General features: G+C 44.6%; 1 protein-coding gene across 4 annotated transcripts in view; it reads left to right on the forward strand.

Annotated features, from left to right (window-relative positions):
* Positions 1 to 13,849, forward strand: part of GNE (glucosamine (UDP-N-acetyl)-2-epimerase/N-acetylmannosamine kinase) — a 75,226-nt gene extending 61,377 nt beyond the window's left edge. For all 4 annotated transcript variants that reach the window (XM_054031925.1, XM_054031922.1, XM_054031923.1 and 1 more), the window contains 4 exons: positions 6,803 to 7,024; positions 8,097 to 8,279; positions 8,519 to 8,635; positions 11,145 to 13,849. In XM_054031925.1, coding sequence (XP_053887900.1) covers positions 6,803 to 7,024; positions 8,097 to 8,279; positions 8,519 to 8,635; positions 11,145 to 11,380 — 758 coding nt within the window. In that variant the 3' untranslated portion in view covers positions 11,381 to 13,849. The remainder of the gene's footprint in view (positions 1 to 6,802; positions 7,025 to 8,096; positions 8,280 to 8,518; positions 8,636 to 11,144) is intronic.
* The last annotated feature ends 3,404 nt before the right edge of the window (positions 13,850 to 17,253 follow it).

Genomic DNA, 17,253 nt, shown 5'->3' on the forward strand with positions numbered 1-17,253 from the left:
TAGATCTTCTCTTATAACCTACACAATATAAATATCATCAGTCACTTAAAAAAATAAATGCACAGTGAGTTAATTCCTGCGCAGTTACAGCTGTGTATCCTTCACTGAACTTAACTTGGTTGCATAGATGGTAACTGAGAGCAGAATTCTTTGCAATGTTGGAAAAACAGGACTTACCTGAAAAGTATCCTCCAGTGCTATTTATGGTTGATGTGATGTCACCAGCACAATGCCTGCCGGGCCATCACGCCAAGATGGCTGGCCATTTGCGAACATGAAAAATGGTAACTTGTTGAAATGCCCTAAAGGGAATCGTAACTTTTTTCAGAACATATTTGTGAATCACCTTTCTGGCAGACACTGTGAACCAAATTCTAGGCTGACTTACTCCCCGTGTACTGGGAGTTCATGTGGATGTAAGTCCATGTAGAATTTACCCCTGTATCTATAACTCCTTATTTTGTACTTAAATACTGCAGTGCAAAAGATCACACATTAAGTGAGACTATCCAAGACACAGCCAGATTCAGCCCTGCTGTTATCTTACTGATGTTTGACCTTAGGGATGAATTTGGTCCAGCAGGACAAACAGAGACCAGGTGTAAATAGGTCCAGCACCTCTGGAAGTCTCCTGGCCAAATTCAGCAATGACTTAAACAGTGGCAAAGTTCCGACGTTGAGTGTAAGGTGGTCAGATATTAGGTGTTAGTGACCAAATGGTGCGACTTGCATGGGTGTGGCATTCAGTGGGTGTGCAAGAGACGTGTAATTTACATGCTGAAAGGGAGGAGAGATGTTAGAAATAGCATCTTATAAGATAAAAGGGTTAATTTCTCCCATGCTGTTTGCCTTCTCACCCTGCACACCTGTGCAGTGTGTGTGTCAGATGCTACCAGATCAGAGTGGTATTGTGGTACATCCACTTCATTCAGGTGCAAATGATGACCCAAGGTGCAGGGCAGTGGAAAATCAGACTGTGGGCCTGATTCTTCTCTTCCACTTGTGGTTGGCTCTGTGTGTGTGAGAGGCTATTTTATTTTATCTCCTCCTCTTAGTTGCATTTCCTGCTACATTTCCCTTTCCTCCTCCTTGTGCAAGTTGTACTCATTTTGCACAGCTACTGAATATTAACCCAGTGCATGCTGCACTATGTACACCTATTTGTTTGTGATGAGACTTGCACAGCTGCTTATGTCACTGCTGAATTGGACACAGAATCATAGCTGTAATGGTGAGTTTAGTTGACTTGTCATGTGGCTTTTTGTAACTTTTTTTTATCCTTATTGGACTGATTTTTCAGAGGTGCTCAACAATCAAACCACATGTGAATTTGTAATCCTGGTCTGTAGATTTCTGGACGATACCATTTTTGGAGTGTTCTAATTCATCAAAATTAAATAAACCCTTATAATAATAGAAAGCTGTCCTTTCCCCTTTCATCCTACAACTCTCAGTAGAGGGACTGTTGCAAAGGGTAGTGTGGACGTTGATGGAAGTGAGCACTCCAGCGTTTAACAAAACCTTTGGATATTTTCCCCAAGTAGGAACTATTTAAACAAACCTGTTGGGCCTGATTCTGATGTAACTCCATTGATTTCTGTGGGTCACTCCTGACTTACATAGGGGAGAGATCAAAATCAGGCCCATTAAACTTTTAATTGGCGACTTAAATATTATTAGCTACCAAAGACCCTATTGTCCTTGCACAAATTAACTATCATAGTGAGTTATCTTTGCTCAATATCTGACTAATGACTTTCTGTTGAACGTTACTTTCCTGTACAATGCATGAATTTATACCCGTGACTTAACTCTTAATCCTTGTATCGAGTGGTTCCTGCTGTGTTACGTGTGTGAATGGATTCTGCACTGATTAAATAATGGATTTTCTGTGCCAAGCAAATCTGTTTTCTGAAGCTGCATTCCAGGGTAACCAAGTTAACTGGCTAACATAACCCCAGCAAAATACTAGTCTTAGTGTGAGTTTACGAAACAGGACATCATAAATTAATGCAGGTGCTAAACATCATTAAAATTTAACAATATAAAAATTTTGCATACTGCAGCTACTTAAAATGTTACTAGCTGTTGAATTCATTGCGTATAACACTTGGCTGTTTTGGGAGTATGGTTACATATTCTGCTGTATGCATTGTACTGTGGTGAAGAAAATGTAAGTAGTAGTTTGAAAATTTTTGTAGCTTTCAAGCAATTTCTTCTGCATATCTGCATGCTGTAACAAGACATGTTCCCTCTAATTGGGTAGTTTTAGATAAGCATTTTTGTTGGCTTTCTACTACACCCAGCGCCAGTCTGTCTCTGCTGGATATGTTGGAAATCAATAATAACCTTGGCCATAAAGTATGCCTTCTCTCAGCTAAAGCCCTCTTTCATGCATAATGGGGAACATTTATATTTGGCCTTATGACCAAGTTTCAACCAGTTGGATTTGATTTAAAAAACCCACACACCATATATGTATAGTGGTGGGAACCAGGTGATAAATGGATGCATGATTCTTTTCCCTATCCATTTGACTGCCTCACCTGCACTCTGCCCACTATTCCAACACTGGCAGGACTATTTTATTATTTCATTACATTACAGTCCCAACTAGCCTGCCTAATCAGTGTTAGGGCCCCATTGAACGAGTTGCCATACCTTCCAAACCTCTGAGCAGCTCCAAGCAACTTCTTTTTTTAGTATAACAGAATACCTTTGCAGAGATATGTTTCTGCCTTCCCTTGACAGAAAAGCTGAATTTCTCCCTCAGTTACACTAGTCTAAGGACCAGGGTCATCAGGAAGTATTCAGCTGTGCACCAGTGATAGGTTCATGATCCAGTACTTTGTAACGTATCAGAGCTAACAGTGGGAGCTTTATTTCATTAGGAAGATTAAAAAAAACAAACTCCATTTTCCAGTAAGATGTCAGATGTTGAAATCCAGATACTGTGATCTATGGAAGTAAAAATGCAAATTTAAGTAATTTTAGAGCTTTCTGTCTTAATTATAATTATCCTGTCCATCCAAAGTCTGGGGTGTGAAATAAGAGGAATAATTTTAAAAAAATTAACCATCAAGCACTTCTAAAATAATTTTTCTGTAAAACGTGTGGCATATTCCAAACCCATGATTAGTGGTATAAATGTTTATTTGCACTCGTTAAGGCTGACCTGTATAACTCACTCTTGTCATTGCCACTCATGAGGAATTCAGCTATTCCAAACTCATGCTGATATCACCTTTATATCATGCCACACCCTCATGCATTCTCTGTATAAAAGCAGTGACCAAAATGTTTATACTTGCGTATCTTAAGCTAGTCACCCTAGTATTTATTTAGACACCTCAGTAAGTGGACCCACTTTCCGAGGTGCTTTGCACTCACGTTCCCACTGACTTCAGGAGTTTTCATCTGAGTATAACCATTGTCTTCTCAATATAAACTTGACTAATAACTGTTTACTCTGTGTATTGTTCTCCAGGACAAGTCCCATTCAGACAAGTACTTTGATACTTTACTATCCAAGTTCCACTGTTTAGCTTTCATTCATCCTAAATGTATGTTTATCCACTTTCAGCAGATTTTACTGATCATAGAATCGTAGGACTGGAAGGGACCTCGAGGTTATCTAGTCCAGTCCCCTGCACTCATGGCAGGACTAAGTACTATCTAAACCATCCCTGACAGGGGTTTGTCTAACCTGCTCTTAAAAGTCTTCTATGATGGAGATTCCACAACCTCCCTAGGGAATTTTTTCCAGTGCTTAACCACCCTGACAATTAGGAAGTTTTTCCTTATGTCCAACCTAAACCTCCCTTGCTGCAATTTTAGCCCATTATTTCTGGTCCTATCCTCAGAGGTTAAGGAGAACAATTTTTCTCCCTCCTCCTTGTAACAACCTTTTATATACTTGAAAACAGTTATCACTTCCTCTCTGTCTTCTCTTCTGCAGACTAAACAAACCTAATTTTTTCAGTCTTCCCTCATAGGTCATGTTTTCTAGACTTTTAATCATTTTTGTTGCTCTTCTCTGGACTTTCTCCAGTTTGTTCACATCTTTCCTGAATGTAGTGACCAGAACTGGACACAATACTCCAGTTGAGGCCTAATCAGCGCAGAGTAGAGTGGAATAATTTTTTGTCATGTCTTGCTTACAACACTCTCGATAGTACATCCCAAAACTGTTTGCTTTTTTTTTTTTTTTTTTTGCAGTAGTGTTATACTCTTGACTCATATTTAGCTTGTGATCCACTCTGACCCCCAGATCCCTTTCTGCAGTACTCCTTCCTAGGCAGTCATTTCCCATTTTGTATGTGTGCAACAGATTGTTCCTTCCTGGATGGAGTACTTTGCATTTGTCCTTATTGAATTTCATCCTATTGACTTCAGACCATTTCTCCAGTTTGTCCAGATCATTTTGAATTTTAATACTATTCTCCAAAGCACTTGCAAGCCCTCCCAGTTTGGTATCGTCCACACACTTAATAAGTGTACTCTGTATGCCATTATCTAAATCATTGATGAAGATATTGAACAGAACCAGAACTGATCCCTGCGGGACCCCACTCGTTATGGCCTTCCAACTTGACTGTGAACCACTGATAACTACTCTCTGGGAACGGTTTTTCCAACCAGTTTTGCACCCACCTTATAGTAGTTCCATCAAGGTTGTATTTCTCTAGTTTGTTTATGAGAAGGTCATGTGAGAAGTATCAAAAGCTTTACTAAAGTCAAGATATACCACAGCTACCACTTCTCCCCTATCCACAAGGCTTGTTACCCTGTCAAAGAAAGCTATCAGGTTGCTTTGACATAATTTGTTCTTGACAAACCCATGTTGACTGTTACTTATCACCTTATTATCTTCTAGGTGTTTGCAAATTGATTGCTTAATTATTTGCTCTATTATCTTTGCGGGTACAGAAGTTAAGCTGACTGATCTGTAATTCCCCGGGTTGTCCTTATTTCCCTTTTTATAGATTTGCCCTTTTCCAGTCCTCTGGAATGTCTCCCGTCTTCCATGACTTTTCGAAGATAATTCTAATGGCTCAGATATCTCCTCAGTCACCTCCTTGAATTTCATCAGGCCCTGGTGACTTGAAGACATCTAACTTGTCTAAGACTTTGTCTACATTACCACTTTTGTTGGTAAAACTTCTGTCTGTCAGGATCGTGAAAAAAACACCCCCCGACTTATATAAGTTTCACCAGCATAAGCGCTGGTATGGACAGCGCTATGTCGGCAGGAGAGGCTTTCCTGCCGACATAGCTAACACTGCTCATTGGGCGTGATTTAATTATGCTGGCAGGAGAGCTGTTACACGGGAGACCTTAACAGCGGCCTAGCTGTAGTGGTAAAGCTGTGTTGCTGCAAGGTCCGTAATATACACACAGCCTAAGTAATTTTTAACTTGTTCTTTCCCTAGTTTAGTCTCTGATCCTATCTCATTTTCACTGGCATTCACTACATCCAGTTGCTACTAACCTTTTTGGTGAAAACTGAAACAAAAAAAGTCATTTAGCACCTCTGCCATTTCCACATTTTCTGTTATTGTCGTCCCCCCCCCCAATTGAGTAACGGGCTTACCCTCTCCTTGGTCTTCCTCTTGCTTCTCATGTATTTGTGGAATGTTTTCTTGTTACCCTTTATGTCTCTAGCTAGTTGAATCTTGTTTTGTGCCTTGGCCTTTCTTATTTTGTCCCTACATACTTGTGTTATTTGTTTATATTCATCCTTTGTAATTTGACCTCATTTCCACTTTTTGTAGGTCTCTTTTTAGTTTCAGATCATTGACGATCTCCTGGTTAAGCCAGGGTGGTCTCTTGCCATTCTTTCCTTCGCAGTGGGATAGTTGGCTCTTAATAATGTCTCTTGAAAAACTGCCAACTCTCTGGAATTGTTTTTTCCCCCTAGACATGCTTCCCATGGGATCTTTCCTACCAACTCCCTGAGTTTGCTAAAGTCTGACTTCTTGAAATCCATTATCTTTATTGTGCTGTTTTCCCTCCTACCATTCCTTAGAATCATGAACTCAACCATTTCATAGTCTTTCACCTAAGCTGCCTTCCACTTCCAAATTCTCAGCCATTTCCTTCCTGTTTGTCAAAATCAAATCTAGAACAGCCTCTCCCCTAGTAACTTTCTCTGCCTTCTGAAATAAAAAATTGTCTACAATACATTCCAAGAACTTGTTGGATAATCTGTGCCCTGAATTGCTGTGTTTCCAACAGATGTCTGAGTAGTTGAAGTCCCCCATCACCACCAAGTCCCATGCTTTGGATTATTTTGTTAGTTGTTTAAAAAAAGACTCATACACCTCTTCTTCCTGGTTAGATGGTCTGTAGTAGACCCCCTTCAATGACATCACCCTTGTTTTTTACCCCTTTTATCCTTACCCAGAGACTTTCAACAAGTCTGGGTTGCTTGACACTTATTTAAGATGGACAACTCCTTGGTATTATACAGGGTTTTTTTTATATATGGCTAAGAAGAATCACAGAAGGGTTAAGCAACTTACCCAACACCGCCTAAAATAAGAAATTGAATTTTCAGCTGGTTAGCTGGGACACTGAGCACATATTGATAAGGATGCTAGAATTCTGTTAATTCTCGTTTCATATCATAACTGATGTAATATATTGCAAGTGAGTTTTTAGGACTGTTTTTGTTTAGATTCAGAAATATATCATTTTGTGTTAAAAATAAAAATCCTTTTCTTCACAAGGAGCAAATAAATTGTAGTTCTAGAGTTATTTAGCCTTAGCCTTGATTTTTCTCTCGTGTTTTGGGGCTCAGGTATTTCTACAGGTGGACGAGTGAATCCCCGAGAAGGAATTGTGCTTCATTCCACAAAGCTCATTCAGGAGTGGAGTTCTGTTGATCTGAGGACCCCGATATCTGATGCTCTGCACTTGCCAGTCTGGGTGGACAATGACGGCAACTGTGCTGCTCTGGCAGAGAGGAAATTTGGGCATGGAAAAGGAGTGGAAAATTTTGTAACGCTAATCACTGGTACAGGTAAATGTGAACACAGAAATCAAAGCACTGAATTCCTGCTGTCTTTATGTCACAAAACAGTTGCATTAGTGGGGACCGTCCTCCAGTTCCAACACTGTAATATAATTCCCTTCCAGCTGCAGAAAATGTAGGTCTGATCTGGAGCTGTATGTAGTAGCTAAATGAGGAGCTCAGCTTGACACATCATCCTAGTAGCACATTGTGGCACTTTGATGGTGGGTCTGACATACTTGTTTGATTAAAAAGATATGGACCATTTACACGGGTGTCAATCACCTCAGCTGAAGAATCCTCACTTGTTAAAAACAACAACAACAAAAAACCCAACCCAAACCATACTTGCATATGCATGGCTAGTTTGTCTCTGCTAGTGTAGACTAGATGTTAAAAGACATAATCTGGGCTGATCTTGAGCTAAGGAACCTGACTTCACACATCCAGTATCACCACCGCTGCATTGCGACATCCAGGCCTGCCCACTGCCATCCGAAATAGCAAGGGAAGAATGCGAATGAATAATAAACAATAGTTTGTAATGCAAACCACAATTCTATACTAGATCTAGGACAAGAATTCTAGATGCACCACATCTGAAGGATGTGATTGACTTCTGCTGTTTTACTTTTAGTATTTACAAGTTTTGATGAGATTTTGCTTCTTAAGCATGAATTAAATATTTGTTTCGTGCATCAAGAATTTAGGACTACTATGACAGGAGTTATGAACTCGCAGGCTGAGACATAATGTCTACATGTGCCCCTCAATAACCCTCTTTGACTAAATATCTCATGAATAAATTATATCATGACATGACCAATGAACTATGCATTATAGGTGTAAGTTCACCTTACCATCCGGGGGCTGGGGAGGCTTATGCATTTACTTGCACCAAGTGCATTAAGCAGAGAAGAGATTTGTAATGACTACTCCTTTATTTGGTCCTAATACAGTGATGCACACATACATGTATTTAACTCCTTCCCTTTTAAGATAAGGACATGTAAGTGCCCTGCTGAATCAAGGCCATTATGTGACTGTTCTTTTACTGTCAGAAATTTGTATATGCTTATAGGAATTGGAGGTGGAATCATTCATCAACATGAATTGATCCATGGAAGTTCCTTTTGTGCTGCTGAACTTGGACACATTGTGGTGTCTCTAGAAGGACCAGAGTGCCTGTGTGGGAGCCATGGATGTATAGAAGCATATGCCTCTGGAATAGCCTTGCAGAGAGAAGCTAAAAAACTACATGATGGTAGGTGTATTTTTTACCCTCTTTTTAATGTAATTGTTCCATCTTCTATAATGCAGCTGGCAAATGCAAAGAGCGTTCAGCCTAAAATGGCATTTTAGGCATGCCACTGGGGCAGCCTTAAAAGTTACCTTCCTTTTTACAGTTCAGTAACATAAATTCACACACTCTGTTGTATCGTTAGTCCAACTGCAGATTTGTTATTAACGTTTCCCTCCGGGCTTTCTCTTCACCCCAAACAGAGGATCTGTTGTTAGTGGGCGGAATGTCAGTGAAGACGGAAGAGACCATTAGTGCTGTGCATCTCATTCAGGCAGCTAAACTTGGGAATGCAAAGGCTGACAGCATTCTCAGAACAGGTAAGAACCTAGACCTAGGGTGGGAAGCCCACTTAGAACGAGAGAGAAATTCCCAGAGCTGTAGAATTGGTATTTCACCACAGCAGGACCAAATCCTCAGCGCAGCTGTGATGGTTTCTACAGAACTACACGTGAGTGAGGGATCTGGCCCTTTAGGCGTGGCACTCATGGATAGGAGCGGTACCAATGACTAGTGGGGAATTGTGAAGAGAATGGGCTAGTGATCCTGTCCTGTCTCCAACAAACTGCATTCTGGGACCGTGTTAGAGACTTGGTTAAACGGATTACAGATTGCATGGTCATGGGACCCTTCGCTATTTCTTTTGGGATTTCCTGCTCCAGGGGATTAGAATATTAAAAAATCATGCTTTTCCTTTTCTTGTGGCAAGCAAAATAGCTCTGGCTTCACACTGAAAAAAAGGTCAGGTTCTGATAATTCAGTATTGGTATGGGAAATTATGGGACACTTCAGTGACGGGCCAATAAATATATATGCTAGGCAGCCAAAATGAAATGGTTTCTATGAAGCGTTGTTCCAGTTTATACAATACTTTACAATGCACAGTTTTTCTGAGTTTTCAAAAGAAGCATTAAATATAACCAGTTTCCTTACAGGTTTCAGAGTAGCAGCCGTGTTAGTCTGTATCCGCAAAAAGAACAGGAGTACTTGTGGCACCTTAGAGACTAACAAATGTATTTGAGCATAAGCTTTCGTGGGCTACAGCCCACTTCATCGGATGCATAGACTGGAACATACAGCAAGAAGATATTTAAGAAGTTTCCTTACGTGTAACCAATATAGCAGAAGGAGGTAGAATAGCATTTTCTTTCCTTTGTTTCCCCAAGCACAGCAATATGTGTTGACTTACCTCTCTCGTCTATATCATGGTATAACGTTACCTGGCTATAAACCATTGAATTTTTCTTTTACTCTCGAAAGAAAAGAGGATGATGAGCCCAAGTGTCCCAGCGAGCTGTCCTAGTATTATACACTAATACTTTCTCTCAAGAAAAGGAATACATTCTGTTGTAATTCTAGTGTTCTGGGCAGAAAATCATAAACGTCTGCCATATGGAATTAAAAGCTTTCCTGACCACAGTATTAATTACTCCTGAGGGAATTCTGCACCAAAAAAGTTAAAAATTCTGCTCACAATATTTTTTAAATTCTGCAAATTTCATTTTGTCAATAAATAAATGTGGAGGCTCCAGCATGGCAGGGGGAGCACAGGCCACTGGCTGCACAGAGGTGGGAGATCACCCTGCAGGGTCTCCCCTCCCCCCAACACCTCCTTGGAACATGAACTTGGCAGTGAGATTGCACCTGACTCTGAGACAGCGCAAGGGCCGGGCCTGCCCCAGAAACACCCCGGGGGCCTGCCCCTCCATGCCTGGCACACCAGTATCCAAGTGTGGAGGGGCTTAGTATGGGGAGATCCAGATGTGGGGTGAGAGGATTCTGTGTGGCCCAATCTCAATGCACAGGGGCTCATTGGGGTGTTCCGGGTGCAAGGGCAATGGGACGCTGCAGTGGGGTCCAGGTGAAGGTGGTTGGGGCTCAACAGGTTTGGTCTAGGTCTGGGTGTAAGGGGCTCAGTGGGGGTTGGGTGCTGGGGGAGTAGGGCTTAGTGGGGTTTGGGTCCAGGTACTGCTGTTTGGGGCTCAGTGTGGTGGGGGTTTGGGTGCAGGAGGCTCGTCAGGGTGTGTGGGGTGGTCTGGGTGCAGGGGTGAGGGTCCTGATGCAAGGGGTGAGGCTTGGTGGGATGGGGGTTCAGGTGTAGGGTGACCAGATAGCAAGTGTGAAAAATTGGGACAGGGGGTGAGGGGTAATAGGCGCCTATATAAGAAAAAGCCCCGAATATCGGGACTGTCCCTATAAAATCGGGAGATCTGGTCATCTTATGTAGGGGACTCATGGGGGGTGTCTTGCTACAGAGGGGGTGATGCTCGTCAGGGAGGTCTGGGTATAGGGGGGGTCTGGATGCACCAGAGTTGGGCGGACCAGGGAGCAGCTCCCCATACAGTGACCCCTCCCACTGTGGCTGAGAAGGGATGGGGACGGGAAGCATGGGTGGGGTGTGTGGAGCGTCCTGTAGCCTGGAGAGGTTTCTGGGGGTGGGTCCTTGCAGGGAAAGAGGAGTTGAGACTAGCCCAGCATAGGAGCCACCTGCCAAGGTGTCCCTAGCCCTGCCCCTGTCCCCCGCTCCCTCCCCCACAGTGATTTACCTCTCCAACAGCTGCTCCGGGTGCCTGAAACAACATGCCCGCACTGCTGGAGAGAGGTGCGTGACTGCTCCTGCAGTTTCCCATTGCTTCCCTGTCAGAAAGTCATTTTTCTGCAGGGAAGCAAAGAAATCTGTGGGGGACATAAATTCTGTGCACATGCAGTGGCGCAGAATTCCCCCAGGAGTAATTAATGTGTTTAGAGACACTAGGTCAGACCCTGATGTTCAGATTCTTCTGTGATATTGTCTTTTTGCTGTAATGGCTCTTTCCTTTGTTTTCACAGCTGGGACAGCTCTAGGCCTTGGAGTGATGAATATCCTGCACACCATGAACCCCTCTCTAGTGATCCTTTCTGGAGTTTTAGCAGGCCATTACGTTAACATCGTCAAAGACGTGATCCGTCGGCAGGCTTTGTTCTCTGCTGAGACAGTGGATGTAGTTGTCTCAAATCTGGCGGACCCTGCTCTGCTTGGAGCTGCTAGCCTGGTGCTAGATTACAGTACACGCCGAATATACTAGGTACCTGGGGAAGTTCCAGAAATGGACAGTCCAGCTGTATAACTGTTCTGGGGGGCGGGGGAAATACTGTGCCCAGAGTATTTCCTGCTGACCATCAGCTTTATCTTCTGTAGTAAAGCAGACTAGTGTTTTAGGTAGTTAGTTACTACTTCAGTATTTCCTTATTGTAGTAATACCTCTTTGTATTTTTTTCTACATTTTAGCCAAGTTCAAATGAAGTAATGTGCATTTCCATTTTTTTGTTCACCTCTGTAGTTTGGGAGCTCAGGTGTTGCTTAAGCGATGCTAGAAAGACTTATCCATAAGCACATTCCAGTGTTCTCCCGGGATATATTTGGTGAGGTGTGCCAAGTTCTAGACAACACTTGGGAACCTTGGTCCTGTCTCGTAACTCTGTGAAACTAGAAAAGCCTGCAAACAAGTACTGGTTTGGTCTGACTCAGCTTTGAATTTCCTCGCCCTCACGCACAAGTGGATGTGCTGCAATCCGAACCCATAGGGCGTTAGGGTGACCAGATGTCCCGATTTTAGAGGGACAGTCACGATTTTGGGGTCTTTTTCTTATATAGGCTCCTATTACCCCCCAACCCCTGTCCCGATTTTTCCTATGGGTTATGATTTGCTGTCTGGTCACCCTATAGGGCGTCATCCCGCTGGGTGGAAACAACACAGAGGTTGCCTCTCAGGAGATAACCCTGGCAGCCAGAGCTCCTCTCAGAGAAGGATTCTTTTTGTTGTTATTTATTTGTATTGTTGATGCCGAGGGGTCCCAGTCAGGGATCGGGGCCCCGTTTGTGCAAAAGGAAAGACTGTCCCTGTCCGTATAAGCTTACACGATGCAACATGTGGCCAGACAAACGGGGGAGTGTGGGAGCAAGGTAGCAGAGTGTCATCTGTGCCTCCTCAGCAATTGCTTTTGGCAGTGACCAGCAGTGAGTTATTTGAATTTGACCTGTTCCACTACTGTGGATGGAGGTTGGGGTGGATTTCAGTTTCTCCGGGTTACTGGTCTGCCACAGCATGAGTCTGTCCCGTGTTAGCATGCCAGGATTATTCACGCCTTTCGGCTGGACTACAGCGGTGCAATAGCCCTGGGCAGGAAGCCATCAGCACTCAGGAAACTCCAGCTGGTACAGAACACTGCAGCCCATCTCCTTGGAAACCCAGGCTACCCACAAGCACATCCGCCCTGCCCTCTGCTTCCTAAACCAGCTTCCTGGTAGGGAATACTCAATCATGTTCAAGGTCGTGGCCCTTATCTTCAAGGTGCTCTGTGGCTTGAGCCCAAGGTGTCTAAAAGACGGCCTAAAGTTCTGGTATGAAGATCATGATTGACAACTGCGCTCCTCTGGCACAATGAAGCTTTCAACCCTACATATCAAGCTTATCTGAGCAGCAGACACAGCCTTCTCACGAGCCGGCCAGAGATTGGAACAGACTCTACAAGAGCTGAGACTATCACAAACCTCCCCACCTTCCGCTCCAAGCAGCAGAGGCATTTCTTGGACCATGTCTTCTCTAACATAAACATGCACACACACACACACACCCCGCAACCTTTTCCAGTATATCAGTGTGTATGCTAGTATAAAACTTCCAGAACAAAACACACTTCTCCGCATCAAGGGGGGTGAGAAAACCGCCATGTGACAGAGGTTAGTCCCCTGGCTTAATGCACTGCTGGAAGGGGTGCAGTCAAGCCCCTAGGAGCCAGGCATGTGACGTGAGCGCTGAACACCAGAGCAAAGAGAACAGTTGCTGCCCAGTTAAACATTCAACACAAGAATATGGCACTGAGCCTTTAGACTCCAACCCAAGGCTCGGGTGCGTTGCAGAGGTGCTGAGTTCTGTTCTCTCTCTGACCACCAGTATCTATCCCAGAATGACACCAGACTTGCCCAGTGATGGGCACTGTTCTCTGTGAAGGAAACCATCAAGATTCTACACCTTCTTCCAGTGAGAGTGAGGTCCTTGCAGGGCCCAGTGTGGCCTCCAACCCTGGTGGGGTTCTTCTTCCCCCATGGCCTTTTTTTTAATAGCAAGAGGACACTTAGCAGAGGGGGGCGGTGCTGTGCAATTCCCTTGGAGCATCCCCTTGACAAACAGTGCTGCTGTGAACGGGGGAGAAATGGCTGCGTGGGAGATCCTGCCTGCTCTTCACCAAAGTCCCCTCTCAGCTGCAGCTTGATGGGCACAGGGGGCTCAGTGTCACTCAGAGCTACAAGCGAGAGGGCTTGGCTTCCACTGAGAGCTGGGTAGCCCAGGCTGTTGCAGACCAGAACCTCCATGAGGAACTTGTTCAGAGTAAGGTCCCTCCCAACATGGGTGGTTTCACTGCCATTACTCAGGCTTGCTGCATATCTAGCTGGGTAAGGCATAGCTAGAGCACATCGGAACTAAAGCCAAAGAAGGAGCCCTGGAGTTTAGTGAGTGTATGGGACCAAACAAAGAAAAAACTGGAAGGGGAGGGAGGGTCAAAACAAGAGCATGGGTTGGGGACACCGAGCAGAGAAGCTTGTGTAGCACCCACCACTGCAAGGAGTCTATAGTGTCAGGGGACACCGCACTAAGCTGTGGGATAGGCAGGCTCCACTCACAGAGAATATCCCTGGCAGTGGCGTAGCCAGGTCCTAAGTGCAGGGGGAGCAAACCTAAAAAAGGCACCCCCCCCCTTGGCTCCTCCTTCGGCTGCTCCACCCCCCATCCACTGGAGCCGGCGCTGCTGGGTTCCCCCCCTCCAGCTTACCTGCTGCTGCTGGCCTGCCCCTGCTTGTTTTCAGACTTCCCGTGAACATTTGATTCGTGGGGAGCAGGGGGCAGAGCCTTCAGGGGAGGGGAGGAGGGGGAAGTGAGCTAGGGGAGAGGTGGACAGCTGCAGGGCCCTTTTAGGTGTGGCCGGCCCTGCTCAGGTGCTGCTTTTGAAAAAAATGTGCTGAGGGGAAGCGGCTTGTGCCTGCAGCATGGTGTGCACAGATGAGGAGAGGTGGGGAGTCAGAACCTCAGCAGGAGGAGCCACAGAGGGGGAAGTGTTGGGACTCAGTGAGCCACACCCAGGCCATGTCTGGGCTCATGGCTCCAAGGAGTTGCTGATTTATGCGCCTGGCAGGCCAGGGAAGCCAGTTGGAAAGACAGCACTTACTGCAAGATGGGCCCTCAACCTGGAGCACCAGCCATCCTATCATCCTTAAACCAGCCTTGCAAAAGCACCCTGCAAACACATGGGCCAAGGCACAAAATGGCCTGCCCTCTGCCCAATGCTTAGGAACGGAGAAGCTGCCAGGACCATCTGTTCCTGTCTGACTCTCAGGGGCGTGGGAGGTAGGAGTTGCAAGGCTGCTTTAAGCGTTCAGTCAGGCCCTTTGTGTTAGCTTGAGTGTAATTTCTGGGTCCAGTTGTACTAGAGGAGGATACAGTGGTGGTAGCCCTAGGAGTGGGGGCGGGAGAGCCCAATGGTGCTCCATAGTGCCACCTGCTGCTGGGCCAGGAATAGCAGCCAAAGGGTTCCTACCTAAGGGGTAGTTATGATGGCAAAAGAGAAGATGTTATTTCATAAAAGGGGAGGATAAGGGCTGAAGAAAGGTTTGATCAGACCTGGGATTTCTTGACACCCCCCCCCTCCCCACAAAGTTTCTTCCCTTTTGGTGAACCTACTGAAGGGGTATTGCTGGGCAGCACTAGGGAATACGCACAGTGGCATGCTCGTAAAGATCCAACATCTCAAAAGTGCCTAAATCCCATTGATTTCAATACTAGTGAGGGGCCTAGGTGCTTTAGAAAATCCCGCCTGCTATCTGGCTCATCAGGAACCTAAATACCTTTAAAAATCTGGCCCCCAGTGACTTGGGCATATTCAAAAATGGGACTTAGATGCCTTTGGAACTGTTACTTTCTGTGGTGATTGGGTCCCTAGCACCTCCACTGAGCAGGATCTATTATGTCAGTGCAGCTCCCTTTAGAAATCACTGATGTTGCACAAAAAAAGTCTCTTCACGTCAATAATTGGGTGGGGCTTTGCTCTAACAAGATGGTTCAGCTTTTGAATGGTCTTCAAGTACTTTCCAAGGACTTGCCAATCTAGTATGCCTGAATTACAGCACAGAGCGCATTGTTGCACTTGAATAAAAAACAAAAAAAAGGTATAAAGCTCACAACCCTCAGCAAGTAACATGGGGACAAGTTTTCTCTTTGTTCTCTTGTGAAATGTCATGTCTGTTGGGTGGGATGCTGTGGAGTAGTCTGTGCACTGTGACAAACTAGCTGCATGTGTATCTTCATAGAATTTTCAAGCAGTTGCAGGTAAAGTCCTTAGTCAACAATGTTATAGAGAACTATTGATGCTACACTGAACTTCTACAAGGAACGTTCTTTTTTTAGACCAGCACCAGCGTTCTGTAGTAAAAATGCAGTAGGAGCGCCTGTGCAAACACAGAAGACAAACATGGCCCTTGTCTATTTAGAGCTGTTTTAAACAGGTAAGCCATCTGTAACTTAATTGGTAATGAGAATCTAATTTATTCTCATTAAGGCACCTCCTACAAATGGTAGCAGTATGTACCAGTCCTTGCAGAACATGGTACTTTTACCCCACACTGTTTCTGTATAGCAACGCTGTTGAAAATGGGTTTAGGAGGATTGCTCACTCATACTGAGCAAGATGAGTGGATTTACTCATTCACACCAGTTATCATCCTACTGCTTTTTGTAATTATACTGTAGGTTTCTGGGTACTTGTTAAACTTTTAGTTGTTGGCTGGATAGTTCACACATTTCAGTTGTAAAGTTGCATGAACTGGCACTGTGCCAGAGCTGTACTTTGTGACAGACTGCTTGGATATTCAAAATGAAGTTTTAAATGAAAACACATGGACTTTTTAAAGTTTTTTTTTAATTGCTTAATAAAGAGATTAAGCATTAGCCTTTCTTGTGTCTCACTTTTTCTGCTTGCCCCATGAACCTCTCTTCTCCTAAGAAAAGGGCGGTGGTTGAGCGCACCTGTACTCAGCTACCACCACTACCTAGTTCACTTGCCTTCCAGCTGTTCTACAAGGCAGTGGAAAGAACCAGCACTAGCTTGAGCTCTCAGTAATCACTTCCACATAAGGAAGCGAACATGGTTGGCAGTTGCAGTAGATCCAGACATCCTGCCAGAGACAGAACAGTATGAATGAATCAGTGTATATGCTTAAGGTGAATGACAGTTTCTCCACCCTGCCCCTTTTATCATCTACATTTGGGCAGTCTTAGGGAGCAATTGAAAATATTGGGAATTTTCCTCCAAAAGGCAAACAAGAGGGACTTGATGCAGTGATAAACTCTTGCTCTACATATCACACAAACTAGGGGCACTCAACACAACTGACAAGTGCTTTTCCATAGATTATTCTCCCCATCCCCACAGTATCTGCACACTTCAATGTTTAATGCCCTTATCCTACCACCACCCTGGTAAGGTCACCCCCTCACTCCCTTTCCTCAGCCACCCCAGCTGTGCCTACAGGACACAGAAGCATGAAGAGCAAGCCTACCAACCTGCCCTTTCCCTATTGCTGGCAAGCAGCTGTCTCTGAAGGGGCAGGAAGGGAAAATAGGCAGGGCTTCAATGTTAGATCAGCAGATTGTCTGTGGGCAGCATGGCTCTATAGCTGTACCTTTCCCCCGGCACTTCCATCGGGCATGGTAGTTAGCTCCATCCTGGCTCATGGCTAATGTTCCCAAATCAGTTTCAACTGGCAATTGCAGGGAAGTTCTTAACTTCTTGAGATTAGAGCCATAGGGGGCTTTAAAGTGCAGTCATTGCCATCAGGCAGCAAGGTGGATGTCCTCCTGCACAGCCATCTGTCACATCACTAATTCCACCCACACTGGGTGAGGCT

This window comes from Malaclemys terrapin, chromosome 6 (assembly GCF_027887155.1).
Source record: "Malaclemys terrapin pileata isolate rMalTer1 chromosome 6, rMalTer1.hap1, whole genome shotgun sequence".
Lineage (NCBI taxonomy): Eukaryota > Metazoa > Chordata > Testudines > Emydidae > Malaclemys > Malaclemys terrapin.